Source organism: Nerophis lumbriciformis, linkage group LG27 (genome assembly GCF_033978685.3).
Source record: "Nerophis lumbriciformis linkage group LG27, RoL_Nlum_v2.1, whole genome shotgun sequence".
NCBI classification, from domain to species: Eukaryota; Metazoa; Chordata; class Actinopteri; order Syngnathiformes; family Syngnathidae; genus Nerophis; species Nerophis lumbriciformis.
Window position 1 is genome coordinate 18733021 of NC_084574.2, and position 16572 is coordinate 18749592.

Sequence of the window (16572 nt, forward strand, 5' to 3'; positions counted from 1 at the left end):
ATCGTCACGTCCGCTTTTCATCCATTCTAACATCGTTCAGACCCAGTCACGAGATATGTGCGGCTTCTGTAAGCACACACGAGCGAATGCAACGCACACTTCATCAACAGCGATACAGGTCACACTGAGGGTGCCAGTATAAAAAACTTTAACACTGTTAGAAATATACGCCACACTTTGAATCCACACCAAACAAGAATGACAAACACATTTCGGGAGAACATCCGCACTGTAACACAACATAAACACAACAGAACAAATACCCAGAACCCTTTGTAGCGCTAACTCTTCCGGGACGCTACAAAATACACCCCCGCTACCACCAAATCCCCCCCCCCACACACACACACACCTAGTAGCATCCCGGAAGAGTTAGTGCTGCAAAGGGTTCTGGTTTGGTGTGGATTCACAGCGTGGCGCATATTTCTAACTGTGCTAAAGTTTTTTATTCGGCTACCCTCAGTGTAACCTGTATCGCTGTTGATGAAGTATGCGTTGCATTCTAATGTTTGTGCGTGCAGAAGCCGCACATGTTATGTGACTGGGCCAGCACTCGTTTGGCTGGCAGGCTGGCTGGCAGACTCCCGGGAAGATCGGCGGGCCAGCTTTAGTGTTAATTTGATATCGCCTCAAGGGCCAAGTGAAATTACAAGGACGGGCCAAATTTGGCCCGCGGGCCAGAGTTTGACACCCATGAAATAGAGGAAGTAAGTCGTAACAAAGCTTCTGTTTTGGAACCTGCGGAAGAACCATTACCTTTTTCAGAAGAGAGCTATACCTCTGGGGTGTGGCGTCCAATTTCCAGCGAGTTTTTTGGCATCAACGGTATGATTCGGCCGGCCAGAGGCACGTGTCTGACTGCGTAGCGTCGTGACAAGCCTCAACCCTATCCACCATGTAGAAACATAATCCCAGCACTATTTTTTTTAATATTCTTGTGTATAGACAAATATTTTTTTATGTAATAGGAGATTTTAGAGACGTGACGTCACACCAGAAAGCAGCAACCTCTCAGAGAAAGGCTGATATGACAGCTAAAACTCGGATTTATTTCTTATTCACTAAAAACTATTTGTCTGTACACAAGAAAAACAATTTTAATAATTGAAAAAAACAATATGAATGCAAACAATTTATTCCTCCAACACATCTTAGGTATGCGAGTCCTTAGCAGGTATTAGCTCGCCTCCCTCCCACAGAAGTGGAAAAGGAAGGTTTAAGATCAGCCGACGCCGTGGATCGCTTGGTAGAGCGCTTGGTAGAGCGCTTGGTAGAGCGGCCAGCAACCTGAGGGTTCCTGGTTTGATCCCGGCTTCCGCCATAGTCACGACCGTTGTTTTCCTTGAGCAGGACACTTCACCCTTGCTCCTGATGGGTCGTGGTTAGGGCCTTGCAAGAATCGGAATAGAATTCGATCGTGAGTCGTTGTAAGATTCTCATTTCGGTACACTTATAATATTTGAGACACAGTTTGGACATCACTGACTCTGAAAAATGACAATCCTGAATTATCTCTTCATTACATGTTAATTATGTACATCCACACTAGTTTAAACCATTTGGTTTCTGCCTCAGGCCCTGAAGCACTTCCTAAAGTGCCCCAATACAGAGGACAGCCTGGCTTTGGACATGGCCATTGAGACGGTGGGCCTAGCTAAAGACACCTCCCTGACCAATCTACTGATAGAATACCTGATGGGGGAGAGTGATGGCATCCCAAAGGTGATTAAAACTATTCCCGTTTCCTTTTTACATTTTATTGTGACAGTTTTTGCACAAACCCTTTTTGCACAAATCCCTCCAAGATTCCGCAGGCTTTTTTTCAGACTGTTGCGGCCGAGAATGTTTAAATTTGTGGCTACTTTTTCAAAAAAATTGCGGCAAAAGTTGCAATGGTATGAGCCTTTTTTTCTTCAATAACATTAAATCAACTTGTGATTTTATGAATTTTTTATCAATGTTTAAGTCTTCCTTGTAACATTTACCTCATAAAGCACAGGATTGCAACAAAAATTGGAAAAGAAATACTGTAATGATATTTTTCATTTTATACTGTACAGAGTTAAAAGTAGACACTAGATGGAAGTAAACGATTATTATCAAATTTCTGTACAGATTTTATTAATTGTAACTAATAATAATAATTATAATTACAGAAAAAACACCACCAAAGTCATAGTTATGTCTTGTGGACATAAGGAAAACGAGGGAGCTGTCTGCTCTCTCGTCCACAGGTTGCCAACTTTCTCCATTTTTTTGTTACGTTTAAAAGTGTTGATCGATTTTTTTTAACCAACATTCTATTTATTATCTTCTTTAACAGCAAATACAACTCGTACTAACCTGTGTCGAGCAAGAGAGAATTAAAAAAAAAAAAAAACTCACACATTAACAACAAACACAACTAATGGTGAGGGGGTCAGATCTGTCGGAATCCCACTCAGTCATTGTTCATTTTACATATAAACGAGAAAAACCATACCTTTTTGAGAATTATCTACTGCAAAAGGCTCCCCAGTGGATTTCAACACATTTGTCAATACTTTTTAAGACACATACCAAATAAAAGGGTTCCAGATTTGGTGAAAAAGATGTTGATATTTTATCATGTACCGGTATGCATTTTTCTCTAAAGTAAGGGTTGTAGATATTTTGGACAATGATCTGCTGATTGCTAGTATTTTAGTGTTTTTCCATACTTTGTTGGCCAATATTATGTACCGGTACTTAAGCCCACAAAAATGTTGTTGATTCTTTTTAAGTTTTATATTTTATGGGTACAAATCTAACATGGATAACAGACCAATGGCAGTTGAATTTGTTAAAATATATTTGATGCATTGGTGTACATCTTTCACACAGCCAAATGCAATGGAACAATGTACCATTTTCTTCCTCAAACTTTATACGTATCAGGTATATATTGATCATATTTGTGGAGATTTTCTGGAGTAATGTATGTTCTCTTTAGCCAGTAATATTGTAATAACTACAAGTGGGTATTAATAGTTTTTGACTTTACTTTAGTCCATGCCTTCTCCCACTCGTCTATTTTCCTACTCTTCTTTTCTCTACTCTTCCAGCCTTTCCAGATATGTTTATGTACTTCCATCCACCAGACATTTATATAATTTGGAAATTTAGCCCTTTGCTGAAAAATTCTGATTAAGTTCTCAATGGTAGACATAGAAGGGATGCATATTGTTTGGTTTTGTTGTATTCTAATGACACATCTTAGCTGAAGTGATTTTGGAGTATATTATATTTATTGATTATTTCTTCAAATAACACAAATTCCCTATTGTCTGTCATAGAGATCGCCAATAGTCGACATACCCTTTGTTGTCCAATATTTAAACCCCCCATCTGCTCTTCCTGGGGTTAATCAGTCATTTATCTACATTTGACTGAAAACAGAGAGTTAGGTTGTTTGTTTTTTTTAAATACGGTTTTAACGGTGATCTGACTTTGCAAGGGTCTTGACTTTTAATACAGGATGCAAAGTACCTGTTCCGTCTCTACATGGCACTGCAGCAGTATAGAGAAGCTGGCCGCACCGCCATCATCATTGCCAGAGAAGAGCAGAATGCCGGTATAAACACTTTCCCAAAACTGACTCCAACAGGATTACAAATGTGACACAAATAGTGATTGTCTGCTATATCTTATCCAGGCAACTACCGTAGCTCCCACAACGTGCTTTTCAGCATGTACACACAGCTTCAGGCCCACAACATAAAGATTCCTGCAGAAATGGCCACAAACCTAATGATCCTGCACTCATACCTGCTTGGAAAGGTTAGTACACAAACAGCAAATACCTTCTGGATGCATTAATTTATGGAAATGATAATGTAAAAGTCAAAAATCCGGGATAAATCCGTGTCAAAAAATGGTGAAACGCCACAAACATTCGTACAACTATACAAGGATCCACAATTCTGACACCCACAAAAACACTGCAAAAGTTTACCATTAAGCTTTAGCATAGATGCTAACAGTCCCGTTTCACAGACGATATATTGTTGTGCTATTCTCTATCATTGCTGACGTTCTGGTTGATATGAAGCACACTGCCTCTTTTGCAAGAAAATAGTTTTATGGCAAATCTGAAAAATGGCTGTTATGATGTTTGCTAATATAGTTTTAATTAGGTTAGAATAGAGAGGCTTCTGGTTTCTTTAGTTACGTAGTTTAACAACTTTGTTTTTCAATGTGAAAGAGCAGTGACTTAATTGATATACTTACAATTTATTCTGTTCCTCTGATTTTCTTTTATGTCTTTGTGCTTTTTTTGTCCGTATGAATGTGAAATGGTCTTAAATTATTTTATTTGTTATGGTCTTAAAAAGCTTTAACAAGTCCTAAATTTGACTTGTTTAAACCTGCAGAGACCCTGAACACTACAGTTGTATTGGGACTAAACCAATCAGAGCGCACTGTTTAGTATCAAGGCCGCTTAGCCTAAGGCAGCATTATTGCATTTGTCTTCTATTTCTTGCCATTAAATGGTTCTGGACATGACCATGATAAATTAATTCCAGCAAATTGGATTTTTTTTAATTATAAATCAAATTTTTCATTGCTATCGCATAAAGACTGTTTACAACCTAATGAATATGTCTTAATATTTCTCTCAAGAAAAACAAGAAATAACACTCTTTAATTACCGTTACACTTTTTTAATCCAATACAGTAATGCTAATTGAGGCTGAGCCAATCAGTGGTTATGATACTGAACAGTGTGCTCTGATTGGTTTGGTGTCCTTTGCAATGTGGTGAAGTATTAATATTTGAAGCACTAGTTGGCTAGGGATGACTAAGAGTGTAAGAGTGTAAAGGTAACTAATGTCTATAGGGCTCCTATAATGTTGAAAAATATATACAGAAGGTCTTAAAACATTTTTTTCAAATTCTCTAGCTATGTAGATAATTTTAATTATGATTAATGATTTCTACTTTACGGGAATGTATTTATCTTGGTCATGTCCGGAACCAATTAAGAGCGGGTTGGCTGCAAAATATCATATCATTGCCGATTATAGAAATCCAACTCATAACAGAACACAGAAAAAAGTCCATGATCACTACTTTGTAGAAATGGTCCAATATTTCTGAAGAGCCAAGTGATTGCTCTGCAAAAAGTAATATATCACCTGCTCTAAATGGACTGCAGATTGTGATTGAGTTTAGTCAGTTGCTTTCCCAACTGACTCCCTGAGATGGCAATGCCCCCTGGTGGTAAAAGGGACACACAATTCCCAACGTAAATACAATAGAGCAGTGGTCCCCAACCTTTTTGTAACTGCGGAGCGGTCAACGCTTGAAAATTTGTCCCACGGACCGGGGGGTATGGTATTTTTTTATTTATTTTATTTTTTTTGTCATAAAAAAATACAATCATGTGTGCTTACGGGCTGTATCCCTGCAGACTGTATTGATCTATCTTGATATATAATGTAGGAACCAGAAATATTAAAAACAGAAAGAAACAACCCTTTTGTGCGAATGAGTGTGAATGAGTGTAAATGGGGGAGGGAGGTTTTTTGGGTTGGTGCACTAATTGTAAGTGTATCTTGTGTTCTTTATGTTGATTTAATAAAAGATAAAAAGAAATTTGAATGATTTATTTATTTATTTTTCATCTCTTGTGCGGCCCGGTACCAATTGATCCAGGACCGGTACCGGGCCTCAGCCCGGTGGTTGGGGACCACTGCAATAGAGGACTTAATGTGACCACACATTACAGTGTGTCACATTTAAAACAAAGACTTAAAACACCGATCAAGCATTTTAGACCACAATAATTACAATACAAATCCTGTAGGCAATGGTATGTGACTCGTTATTAGTCTGAGCATTTGCAGTTTTTCCCGCTTGGTGAGTATGAATGGTTGTGTGTATATATGTGTCCTTTACCCCATCTCTCACACAATGTCAGCGAAACTAGGCTCTAGCTTCACCATAACTCTGAACAGGATAAGCAGTGGACATAGGTGGACAATGGAGTCATTCAAACATCATATTCTTATATTGAAAGCAAAGGAATGAGCTGTTTCCAAATGCACAAAAGTCATGCCTGTGAATGTACAGTTTGTCCTAGTAATATTTTGTCAATCCTTTCCATTGTACGCCTAAATGTTCTAAAATGTTTTCTTCACAGATCCATATCAAACGAAAAGACCACCTTAAAGGGGCACACATGCTCATTCGTGTCAGCAAAAATATCAGCAAGTTTCCTGCACGTGAGTACACATGCACAAAGTAGACAATACCTTCTATTGGTAATTCCAGAGGTCTTACACATATGTTGTATTGGTCCAGATGTTGTACCCATTCTGACATCAGCGGTCATTGAATGCCACCGGGCTGGGTTAAAGAACTCCGCTTTTGGCTTTGCGGCCATGCTGATGCGTCCCGAGTACCGAAACGAAATCCACCAGAATTACAGGAAAAAGATTGAGGCTATGGTTCGGTGAGTGACCAGCGTGAGTTCCTGATATAGACTAACATACTCTCACACTGTACCAGATACTGATCTATTATTGTGTCTTTTTAACTGTATTTTTAAGGGGACCTATATTGAAATTTGTCTTTGCTGACTTATGAATGTTGTTACAATGTTGGATACTCATGATAATGCCAAGGCATCAAATCATAAGGTTGATGTATTTTAGTGTGAGCTTGCACACAGTTGTTGATGTCTTTGTTTGCGGGGTTTGCAGTCTTGCTACGTTATGACAACACAGTGAGGTAGATGCACTTATTCGGACATTAAGTAAAGCTATCAGCCAGAGGGGGAACAGCTCTGTATGAGGCCAACACAAGATAAAGTAAGATAAATTATTATTTTAATATAATCTTGGCATCTGCATAATAACACTGATATGCAACATGCAGTGAAATAAATGCTGCTATAATGAGCTTTTTTATGCAGCTCTGTATCGATCGAAAGCGTGAATCTACGAAATGTTTCCGAAGCTTACTTTTGAATGTCTGGAAAAAAATTGCGCTGATGTTTGTTTTCAAGATATATATTTAAACAGTGTACATTTTTCATAAAATACATTCTGATACTTTTGCAGAGGTTGGAGTGTGGTTTCATTTGTAATCTGGGAACGCCTCAACAAACAAATGTCTTGCAGACAGACCGAAAAAATGGTTCATAGAAGTGACCGTGGAGTAAAATTTACGCCAAAGCATATCCAATACATTTTACTTAGACCGGTGTTTGTTTGGCTGCGAGCACCCTCTAGAGCAGGGGTGTCAAACTCAAATACAGAGTGGGCCAAAATTTAAAACTCAACAAAGCCGCGGGCCAAGGTTGAACAAATTAACCTTTTAATAGGGACCCAAACAAGTTTTGCATTGAATATTGAACAAGCAAGGCTTATATAAATGTATAGCGACATGCAAAATCGAGTTTCAAATATATATCAAATAAAATTTAAATAAAAATGTAATGCCTCTTTTCTATTTGCAGCCTTCTGAGGTAAATATCAACATTAACTTTTTCCACAGGCTAATAAATTTGAAAATAAAATAACAATGAATAAACCAACCATTCAGGACTTTAAACTGCTCAGTTTGCAACACACTGATCTAATCTGATGTGCCCAAGCCAGATACCTGCCATCTTTTCTTGGATGCTAGTTCATTAATGTCGGGGCTCAGGCTTTGAGCTAAGGCAACCTTCATTATCGAACGAAGGTGTTCATCAGTCATTATATCTCGTAGTTCACCCGGACCACAGTCTTGGGGGCGTGCCTTAAAGGCACTGCCTTTAACGTCCTCTACGAGCTGTCGTCACGTCCGCTTTTCATCCATTCTAACAACGTGCCAGCCCAGTCACATGATATGTGCGGCTTCTGTATGCACACACACGTGAATGCAACACATACTTGATCAACAGAGATACAGGTTACACTGAGGGTGGCCGTATAAACAACTTTAACACTGTTAGAAATATACGCCACACTGTGAATCCACACCAAACAAGAATGACAAACACATTTCGGGAGAACATCCGCACCGTAACACAACAGAACAAATACCCAGAACCCTTTTGCAGCACTAACTCTTCCGGGACGCCCCCCCCCCCCCCCTACGCTACAAAATACACCCCCGCTACCACCAAATCCCCCCCCCCCCACACACACACACACACACACCTTGTAGCGTCCCGGAAGAGTTAGTGCTGCAAAGGGTTTTGGGTATTTGTTCTGTTGTGTTACGGTGCGGATGTTCTCCCGAAATGTGTTTGTCATTCTTGTTTGGTGTGGGTTCACAGTGTGGCGTATATTTCTAACAGTGTTAAAGTTGTTTATACGGCCACCCTCAGTGTAACCTGTATCGCTGTTGATCAAGTATGCGTTGCATTCACGTGTGTGTGAGTGCAGAAGCCGCACATCTTATGTGACTGGACCAGCACTCGTTGGACTGGATGAAAAGCGGACGTGGCGATATTTGGGAGGGGCACTGAAATTTGGGAGTCTCCCGGGAGGGTTGTCAAGTATAAGGCTGCAGCTAACGATTATTTTTCTATCGATTAATCTATAGATTATTTTTTTCGATTAATCGGTTAATCTATAGATTCTTTTTTCGATTAATCTATCGATTATTTTTCCTTTTACCGATTATTTTTTTTATTTAAAATGAAGATGAAAAAATAAATGTAGGCCAGTTTTTTCAAAAGGCATGGCTTTTATTTACAAAAAAAAAGTATGGCCACTCAGTCAACATTGACAACAACATGACAAAATATTCTGTAACAATGTAAACATTTAACAAAATTAAAAGTAGCTTATTTGCTTTTAATGTGCAAATATAAAAGTAAACATCCAGTGCAAATCTTAATATTCTGCAATAGTATAAGCATTTCAAAAGTAAAAGTATTGCTTATTTTGCTTTAAAATGTGCAAAAATAAAGATAAACATCCAATTCAAAAAAGTGCAAAACGAAATATTCTGTAACAACAGTGTAAACATTTCAACAAAAGTAAAACTTTTGCTTATTTTGCTTAATAACACAACAATGATAGTATGATTAAAGTGAAAGTTAATTGTTCGTTTGTACATAGTATACGTAATTGTTAGTGTTGTAAAAGGTATTTGCACAACTAATTAACGTTAAAGAGGAGCGCGTCTTTGTAAACACTGAACAGGCACGCCAAACGCTCCTCTCAGAGCGAAACGGTGCTTTAGTTTATGAATTTACAACGCAGATACAAATGACACATTCATGTTTTTGTGTAATGATGACAACGTATACTCACGCGGACGATTGACTAGTTGATGGTGATGGCAAGAACGCTGCCGTTGTGCTGCTATGATAGGCCATTTCCGCTCGACACAGTGTGCATACAACAACATTATTAGCAGAGGTGGGTAGAGTAGCCAGAAATTGTACTCAAGTAAGAGTACTGTTACTTTAGAGATTTATTACTCAAGTAAAAGTAAGGAGTAGTCACCCAAATATTTACTTGAGTAAAAGTAAAAAGTATGTTGTGAAAAAACTACTCAAGTACTGAGTAACATACACACACATATCATATATATATATATATATATATATATATATATATATATATATATATATATATATTTTTTTTTAAATATATATATATATATATGTGTATATATATATACACACACACACACACACACACACACACACACACACACACACTCACACACACACACATATATATATATATATATATATATATATATATATATATATATATATATATATATATATATATATACATACATTGATATATACAGTATATAATTTATATTTATTTATTTTGCCGTTTTTGTTTACATGTTAAAGGTGTTTTAATGAATATACATGCATGTTTAACATATAGATTCCTTTCTTTCATGAAGACAATAATATAAGTTGGTGTATTACCTGATTCTGATGACTTGCATTGATTGTAATCAGGAAGCAGTGCTGGTAACGTCCACGTTTTCAAATGGAGGAGAAAAAAAGTTCCTCCTTTCTGTCTAATACCACATGAAAGTGGTTGTTATTTGGCATCTTATTTGTCCACCTTCCATATTCGTTTTTATACCCTTTACAAGAAATACATTGGCGGCAAACTCCGTAGCTTGCTAGCTTGTTTGCGCTGGCTTTCGGAGACTCTTATTTTGAAAGCGCAGGCGCGATGGAGCGGGACTTTTATTGTGAAGACAGGAACTGTGCAGTCAGTCTTTACGGTTGAAATAAAAAAAGGGTCTTTTTTCCTTCACACTTTTGATTGATTGATTGGAACTTTTATTAGTAGATTGCACAGTACAGTGCATATTCCGTACAATTGACCACTAAATGGTAACACCCGAAGTTAGCTCGGAGCCAGTCAGGTCATGTGACCCCTGGCTCTGTTTGATTGGTCCAACGTCACCAGTGACTGCATCTGATTGGTGGAACGAAGTGAAACGTCACCAGTAAGGCAGGCACTTTGAAGGTCTGTCTGACAGACCAAAACAAACAAAGCGTGCATTAACAGATCGATAAAAATTAGTAGCGAGTTGAATGTAGATAAAAGTAGCGGAGTAAAAGTAGCGTTTCTTCTTAGGTCGTTTATTGAAATACTCCACACTTTTGACGACTTTTGGCGTGCTTTTTTCCCCTCGCTCGCACCGCTCGCATCGTCTGCTTTGCGCTCCGCCATGACGGTAGTGTGACGTAAATATGCGACGCGTCGACGAACAAAAACGTCCTCGACGTATTTACGTAACCGATGACGTCGATGACGTCGACTACGTCGACGCGTCGTTTCAGCCCTAGTCAAGTATGAGAATTGGCGGTGAATGCGGTGTTACCGCGGCACCGCCGCTGTATATAATCGGCGGGCCAGCTCTAGTGTTAATTTGATATCACCTCAAGGGCCAAGTGAAATTACACGGCGGGCTAATTTTGGCCCGTGGGCCAGAGTTTGACACCCATGCTCTAGAGGCCCACTAAAAATAAATGTTTCTTAGCACTCCGTTGTATTGCACCTTTTCACCACTTGCGGCAGTCATGACAATATCAAACAAACAAAAGAAGTCTGGCTCTAAAGTCATAGAAAAGTTTTGTAAGCGCAAAAATAATGAATAAAATGGTGAAGCTGTATTTTGTGAAGTGAAGTAAAGTGAATTATATTTATTTAGTGCTTTTCTCTAGTGGCTCAAAGCCCATTACATAGTGAAACCCATTATCTTAGTTACATTTAAACCAGTGTGGGTGGCACTGTGAGCAGGTGGGTGAAGTATCTTGCCCAAGGACACAACGGCAGTGACTAGGATGGCTTAAGCGCAGATCAAACCTGGAATCCTCAAGTTGCTGGCATGGCCGCTCTATCAGCTGAGCCACGCCGCCCCACACTTTTCAGTTGCAATTTTATTTTATTGACAGTTTAGTTGAGTAACATATTTTTTTAATTATTTATTTATTTAATTTATTTTAGCACCACATCATTTGTTAGTACATTTATTTTTAATCAGTTATCTATGAGTCCCTTCTTATGCATTTAGTTAGTACTTATTTTTCTAATCAGGTTTATGTGTTATGTTGGTTTACATCAGGGAATGTCCTTGTGAGTTGTGAAGCCATTTGAGGCACTTGTGATTAAGGGCTATACAAATACAATTTAAATGATTGATTGAATAAATAATACTCTTTGTGATTAACACATGGTTTCATATCATTTGACAAGGTTGTTCTCCTGGTATAATTATTGAATATGATTAAAATGACTAATTCAGTGTTATTATTTGAGTGGGTGAAAAAGTTGGGTCCCTGATATAGACCACAACTAAAGAAGTGTTTTATATGTCGAATAAAATCATCAGAGGTCCCTTTTAAAATCTTATATAGGGCAAAACGGTGTTAACGTTTTTTCACATGGTTGAAAAAGCTAAAAAAAAGGTTTTCATTCATTATAATAATCTATATATGTTTGATTATATAAAAAAGCTGAATGTACCATTCCATTTAAATGAGATTTCATCTGTGTATATATCAGAATTGACAAAAAAAATCCCAGATATCCAATGGAATACTTTCCAACAATGCATGTCCCGTTTCATACATACTTGACTGTTATTTCCTCAGGCGTCCCGATATGTCAGAGCAGGAAGAGGAAACTACGCCGTGTCCATACTGTGGCTTCCAACTACCACAGAATGAACTGCTGTGTATCTCCTGCAAGAACAACCTGCCTTACTGCATTGCCACAGTAAGTTCACCTAATTGTTGGAAAATCCCCTCTCTGTGTCTTATGTCTGCTTTATCTTCACATTGTCAGGGTCGTCACATGCTGAAAGAAGACTGGTCCGTGTGTCCTCATTGTGAATTTCCAGCACTCTACTCACAGTTCATCTTGTAGGTGGCACACACACTGTTGTTGTGGAACTACGTAGAATATGGGAAAGGTGACAGGGTATACCAAAAATCTACAGTATTTCAAAAAGGTCTTCTTGATTTTAGGTTGCTAGAGAGTGAGACAGTGTGTCCCATGTGCTCGGAGACCCTGACTGCCCAGCAGGTGAAGAAGATCACAGATTGTTCCAAATACCTGCAAACTGAAGAACTGGATCAGTGAAGGTGACTTAGAGTTGTACACATATACATGGACTTTGTTCTTGTCATCCAGCAGATTTTGCATGGAATTGAGAGTCTGTCAATAATATTCCAATAAAATTCCTACCATGGAGGACGCCTTCAATTACTTTGCTGCAGAGTCGCATATAAAGACAGTATGGCCAAATAAAAAACAGGCGCGATGACTGTTAGCAAGGACGTGATGTTAGTTTTTCTGATGAAATAAACATACGACAGCTCATGAACTTTTATTTTTATTTTACTTTTATTTTGTGAAAGTAGAATTTTGCGGCCGTATTTGACGCACTCTGCTGCTACATTCCAGCAGTGTTTAGTGTCCAGCAGGCTTGTGGTATAAGAATACACTGTTCTGTGTGCTAAAGCTAGGTGCATTTTTTTTTTCAACTAGGACAGAGATGTGCAATCTTTTTCTGCTAAAGAGTCAAAGGATGCAGTTGGGCCTCTGATATTTTAATTTGTAAAAGTCAGTGGCGGGCCGTGCGTTTCCCACCTAGGCCTTCAGTGATGTCCGACTTCAATGATTACCTCTCAAAATACCATAATTGATGTCACCACATGACCATTGCTGGAGAAATACTATACAGGAACACATTTACACCCTACTGGGCATTGACTCACATCAACAGTATACAAAACGGGTAATTTTCTGGCGCATTTAAAAATCAATCAAAACGAATGAGCAATTAAAACATATACCGTAAATTTCTCTGCTTGGCTTATGCAACTTCCGGTCAATAAAGTTTGATTCAAAGTACCGGTACACACTTATCAAATATATATTAACTGCCCTGACCACTTAATGGCGACAAATATACATGTAACAATGTTAATCAAATGACAAGCATGACACATTAACAACAAGAGTTTACAACTTTTACTTGTAACAGAACAGCTACTGTCAACAACTTGTGATCTGATTGGCTAACACAACTGTCTCTCAACTCTACGTGTTCTCAAATTCATCCGCTAACGGTCACGTTCAACGTGAGGACAGCTAGAAGGCCTTACTGACAACAACTCGTGATCTGATTGGCTATCGCAACTGTCTATCAACTGTATGTGCCCGTTCACTTACAGTGCACGGACGCCTGCATTGTTGATTCTGAAGGCGTCTGGCAGATTTGGTACAGCATGGCAACATAAGCTAGCTGAATTCTGATTGGATACAAACTAAAACTAAAAACAACAGCACTGGAAGGAGCATAATATGACATGAAGAGAATATGAATAATTTTAGATATTTAGGATAAGAAAATAAAAAAATAATTGTATCTTTAATTATGATCATGATTTCTGGTTATGTTAGGCCAGCAGAGAAGGCCTTGCTGGCCCTGACGGCACACCACTGGTAAAAGGTTAAAAGAAATATGTATTTAAGGGGGAACTGCACTTTTTGGGGGGAATTTTGCCTGTCGTTCACAATCATCATGAGAGAAAAAAAGACAAAAGGTGTTGATTTTTTTTGCACTCTACCATGTAAAAATAGTCTCGTTCTAGGTGGCCAGCAATGCAGCTAATGGGAGCAATCAATTGTACATCTAAATCCCTTTAAAAATGCATTCAAAACCCGTCAGCAATACTTCATTTACGTTCTGCCCGTGTGCAGCTGGGATAGGCTCCAGCACCCCCCCGCTACCAGTGGTAGCCTACCACGTAAGGGACAAGCGGTAGAAAATGGATGGATGGACGTTCCGTAACATGTATAAAAACCAAGCTGTAGCGACATTGTTATTGTAAGAGTGAACACTGAGGAACTATTTTTCTGGCGTATTAACACATCGCCATGCTACGGTATTAGCCGTAAAAGCTAACTACAGCAAGAGATAAGCTAGCTTCTACATCAGCACGATACGCGTTTTAGTTTGTAATGCACAACACAATGCGATACGACACCAATTTGTACTGATTGAAAAACATGAACAATCATATTACAGTATCTGTAAAGTAGTAGCCCACATTTCATGTTTTGTTTGTACACAGCTGTGCTAGCCAGACAGCGTATGTACTGTAGTTGTACTAACACGCATGGCGTGCTGCTTGTATCATGATCAATACTAAAGTGACTAACTCGATGGACAGTTGTTCGTCTGGTCCAGCTGACCGGGGACGTTTCCTGTTGATTTTGGGTAAGCACTCCATTTATGTCGAAATAGCTTAAATCCAAGTTCCATAGTGGTGAGTGTGTGAAGTCCTTTATTATCCACACTGTCAATGATGCAAAAATAAATACATTTGGTGCAAATACAAAAAAAGGCACTGCAACAAAAGGCTCAGGCACAAAATCACAAAACACGATGAGCGGGCAAAAAGGCGGACTGAAGGGACGGGCAGGAAGGCGATTCGTGTTTGTCGGCAATAACAGTCCCCGACAACCCGGATTAATTATAGGGTTACACTGTTATTTGCGGGTCATTATTTTGTATTTGCATCGTATTTGCGTTGCCTCACACGATAAACACTACATTTATTTCTATTAGATTGATCTTTTATTGCTATGTTTACAACAACAACAACACGGTTACATTCCAGCGCAGCGGATAACACTCCGGTAGCAGTCTATCCCAGTACTTTGTACCATCTACAAATGACATGGGGTTCATGTCACCATGAAGGTCCTTATGTCCCATTGCATAAGGACTCCCTGTGGGAGTCCTTTTGCAATGGGCCATTGCGGGAACATCGAGTTAAAAAACAAAGGAGACCGCTACCGAGCTATTATCCGCCGCCGTGCTGCTGAAAAGGAAAAAGCGGAAATTACGTTCTCCGTGCATCGAGACGTTCTGCGCTGCCAAGCCATGCACATGTCTGCGGAGGATTCCAAGTAGATTGAGATGTAACAAGAAATGTGCTTAGGATTTGTGCGTGCAAACACTTTTAAAACATCTGAATTTTTACTTGTGTACACCATTTTCTGGATTTGATCGTACGTCCATATTTAGTATGAAAGCCGCGCAATTCTCTGTACGTGAGGCCCCAGGTCAATGCATACATCAGTGCAAAGATGAGCAAAGACTCTGAAATCTGAAATTTCACTTCAAAATTTGCTCTGACTGGACTAAATAAAAACCTGTTACCAAGTTTTGAGCAAAAAATTATGTGCATTCAAGAAAAAAAAAAAAAAAAGGTTCCTTGATGTTATTATGACAATACAATTGCATTTGTGTCCAAATATTGGGATCTTTTTTTCAAGTGAATTTGAATTATGCAAGCCAATAATAACCTGCGATTAATCCAAATTGAAAAATGTGATTAATCTGATTTAAAAAAATAATCACTTGACAGCACTAATGTCAAATTCTACTTTGAATGCATGCTTTTGGCATAACAATACACCGTTTAGTTCAGTGGTTCTTAACCTTGTTGGAGGTACCGAACCCCTCCAGTTTCATGTGCGCATTCACCGAACCCTTATTTAGTGAAAAATAAAATGTTTTTTTTTTCCAAATTCAAGACAAAGTTATATGTTTTTGGTAACACTTTAGTATGGGGAACATATTCTAAGTAACAAAGACTTAATTTAGAGTTTTTTGGACACCAGGGGAACATATTCTACGTAACAAAGACTTAATTTAGAGTTTTTTGGACACTAGGGGAACATATTCTAAGTAACAAAGACTTAATTTAGAGTTATTTGGTAAGGGTTAGGGCCAGGGTTAGGGTTATAATAAGGCCATGCCGAATAAGGCATTAATAAGTACTTAATGACTAGTTAAGAGCCAATATGTTACTAATTTGCATGTTAATAAGAAACTTAATTAATGGTGAATATGTTCCCCATACTAAAGTGTTACCAAGTTTTATTACTGGTGCACAAAATGAACCGTGCATGAACATCACCTTGTTCAAAGAACAAAACCAACACAGTGCATAAACTCACAAAAAATTAAACACCTGCAAATCAGTCTGACTTCTGCTGTTGCCGTATCCGTAATACGTCGATAGGGAGAAGTTTTTATTTA

The 16572-nt window shown here is 38.5% G+C and overlaps 1 protein-coding gene across 1 annotated transcript in view; it reads left to right on the forward strand.

The window, feature by feature from the left end:
• The window catches only part of wdr19 (WD repeat domain 19), a 42543-nt gene that overhangs the window by 22450 nt on the left and 3521 nt on the right, over window positions 1-16572 (forward strand). The window contains exons 28-35 of the mRNA XM_061922733.2: window positions 1576-1722; window positions 3496-3592; window positions 3674-3798; window positions 6164-6245; window positions 6325-6475; window positions 12104-12227; window positions 12297-12373; window positions 12479-12595. Of these exons, the coding sequence (XP_061778717.2) occupies window positions 1576-1722; window positions 3496-3592; window positions 3674-3798; window positions 6164-6245; window positions 6325-6475; window positions 12104-12227; window positions 12297-12373; window positions 12479-12593 (918 nt within the window). The 3' untranslated portion in view covers window positions 12594-12595. The remainder of the gene's footprint in view (window positions 1-1575; window positions 1723-3495; window positions 3593-3673; window positions 3799-6163; window positions 6246-6324; window positions 6476-12103; window positions 12228-12296; window positions 12374-12478; window positions 12596-16572) is intronic.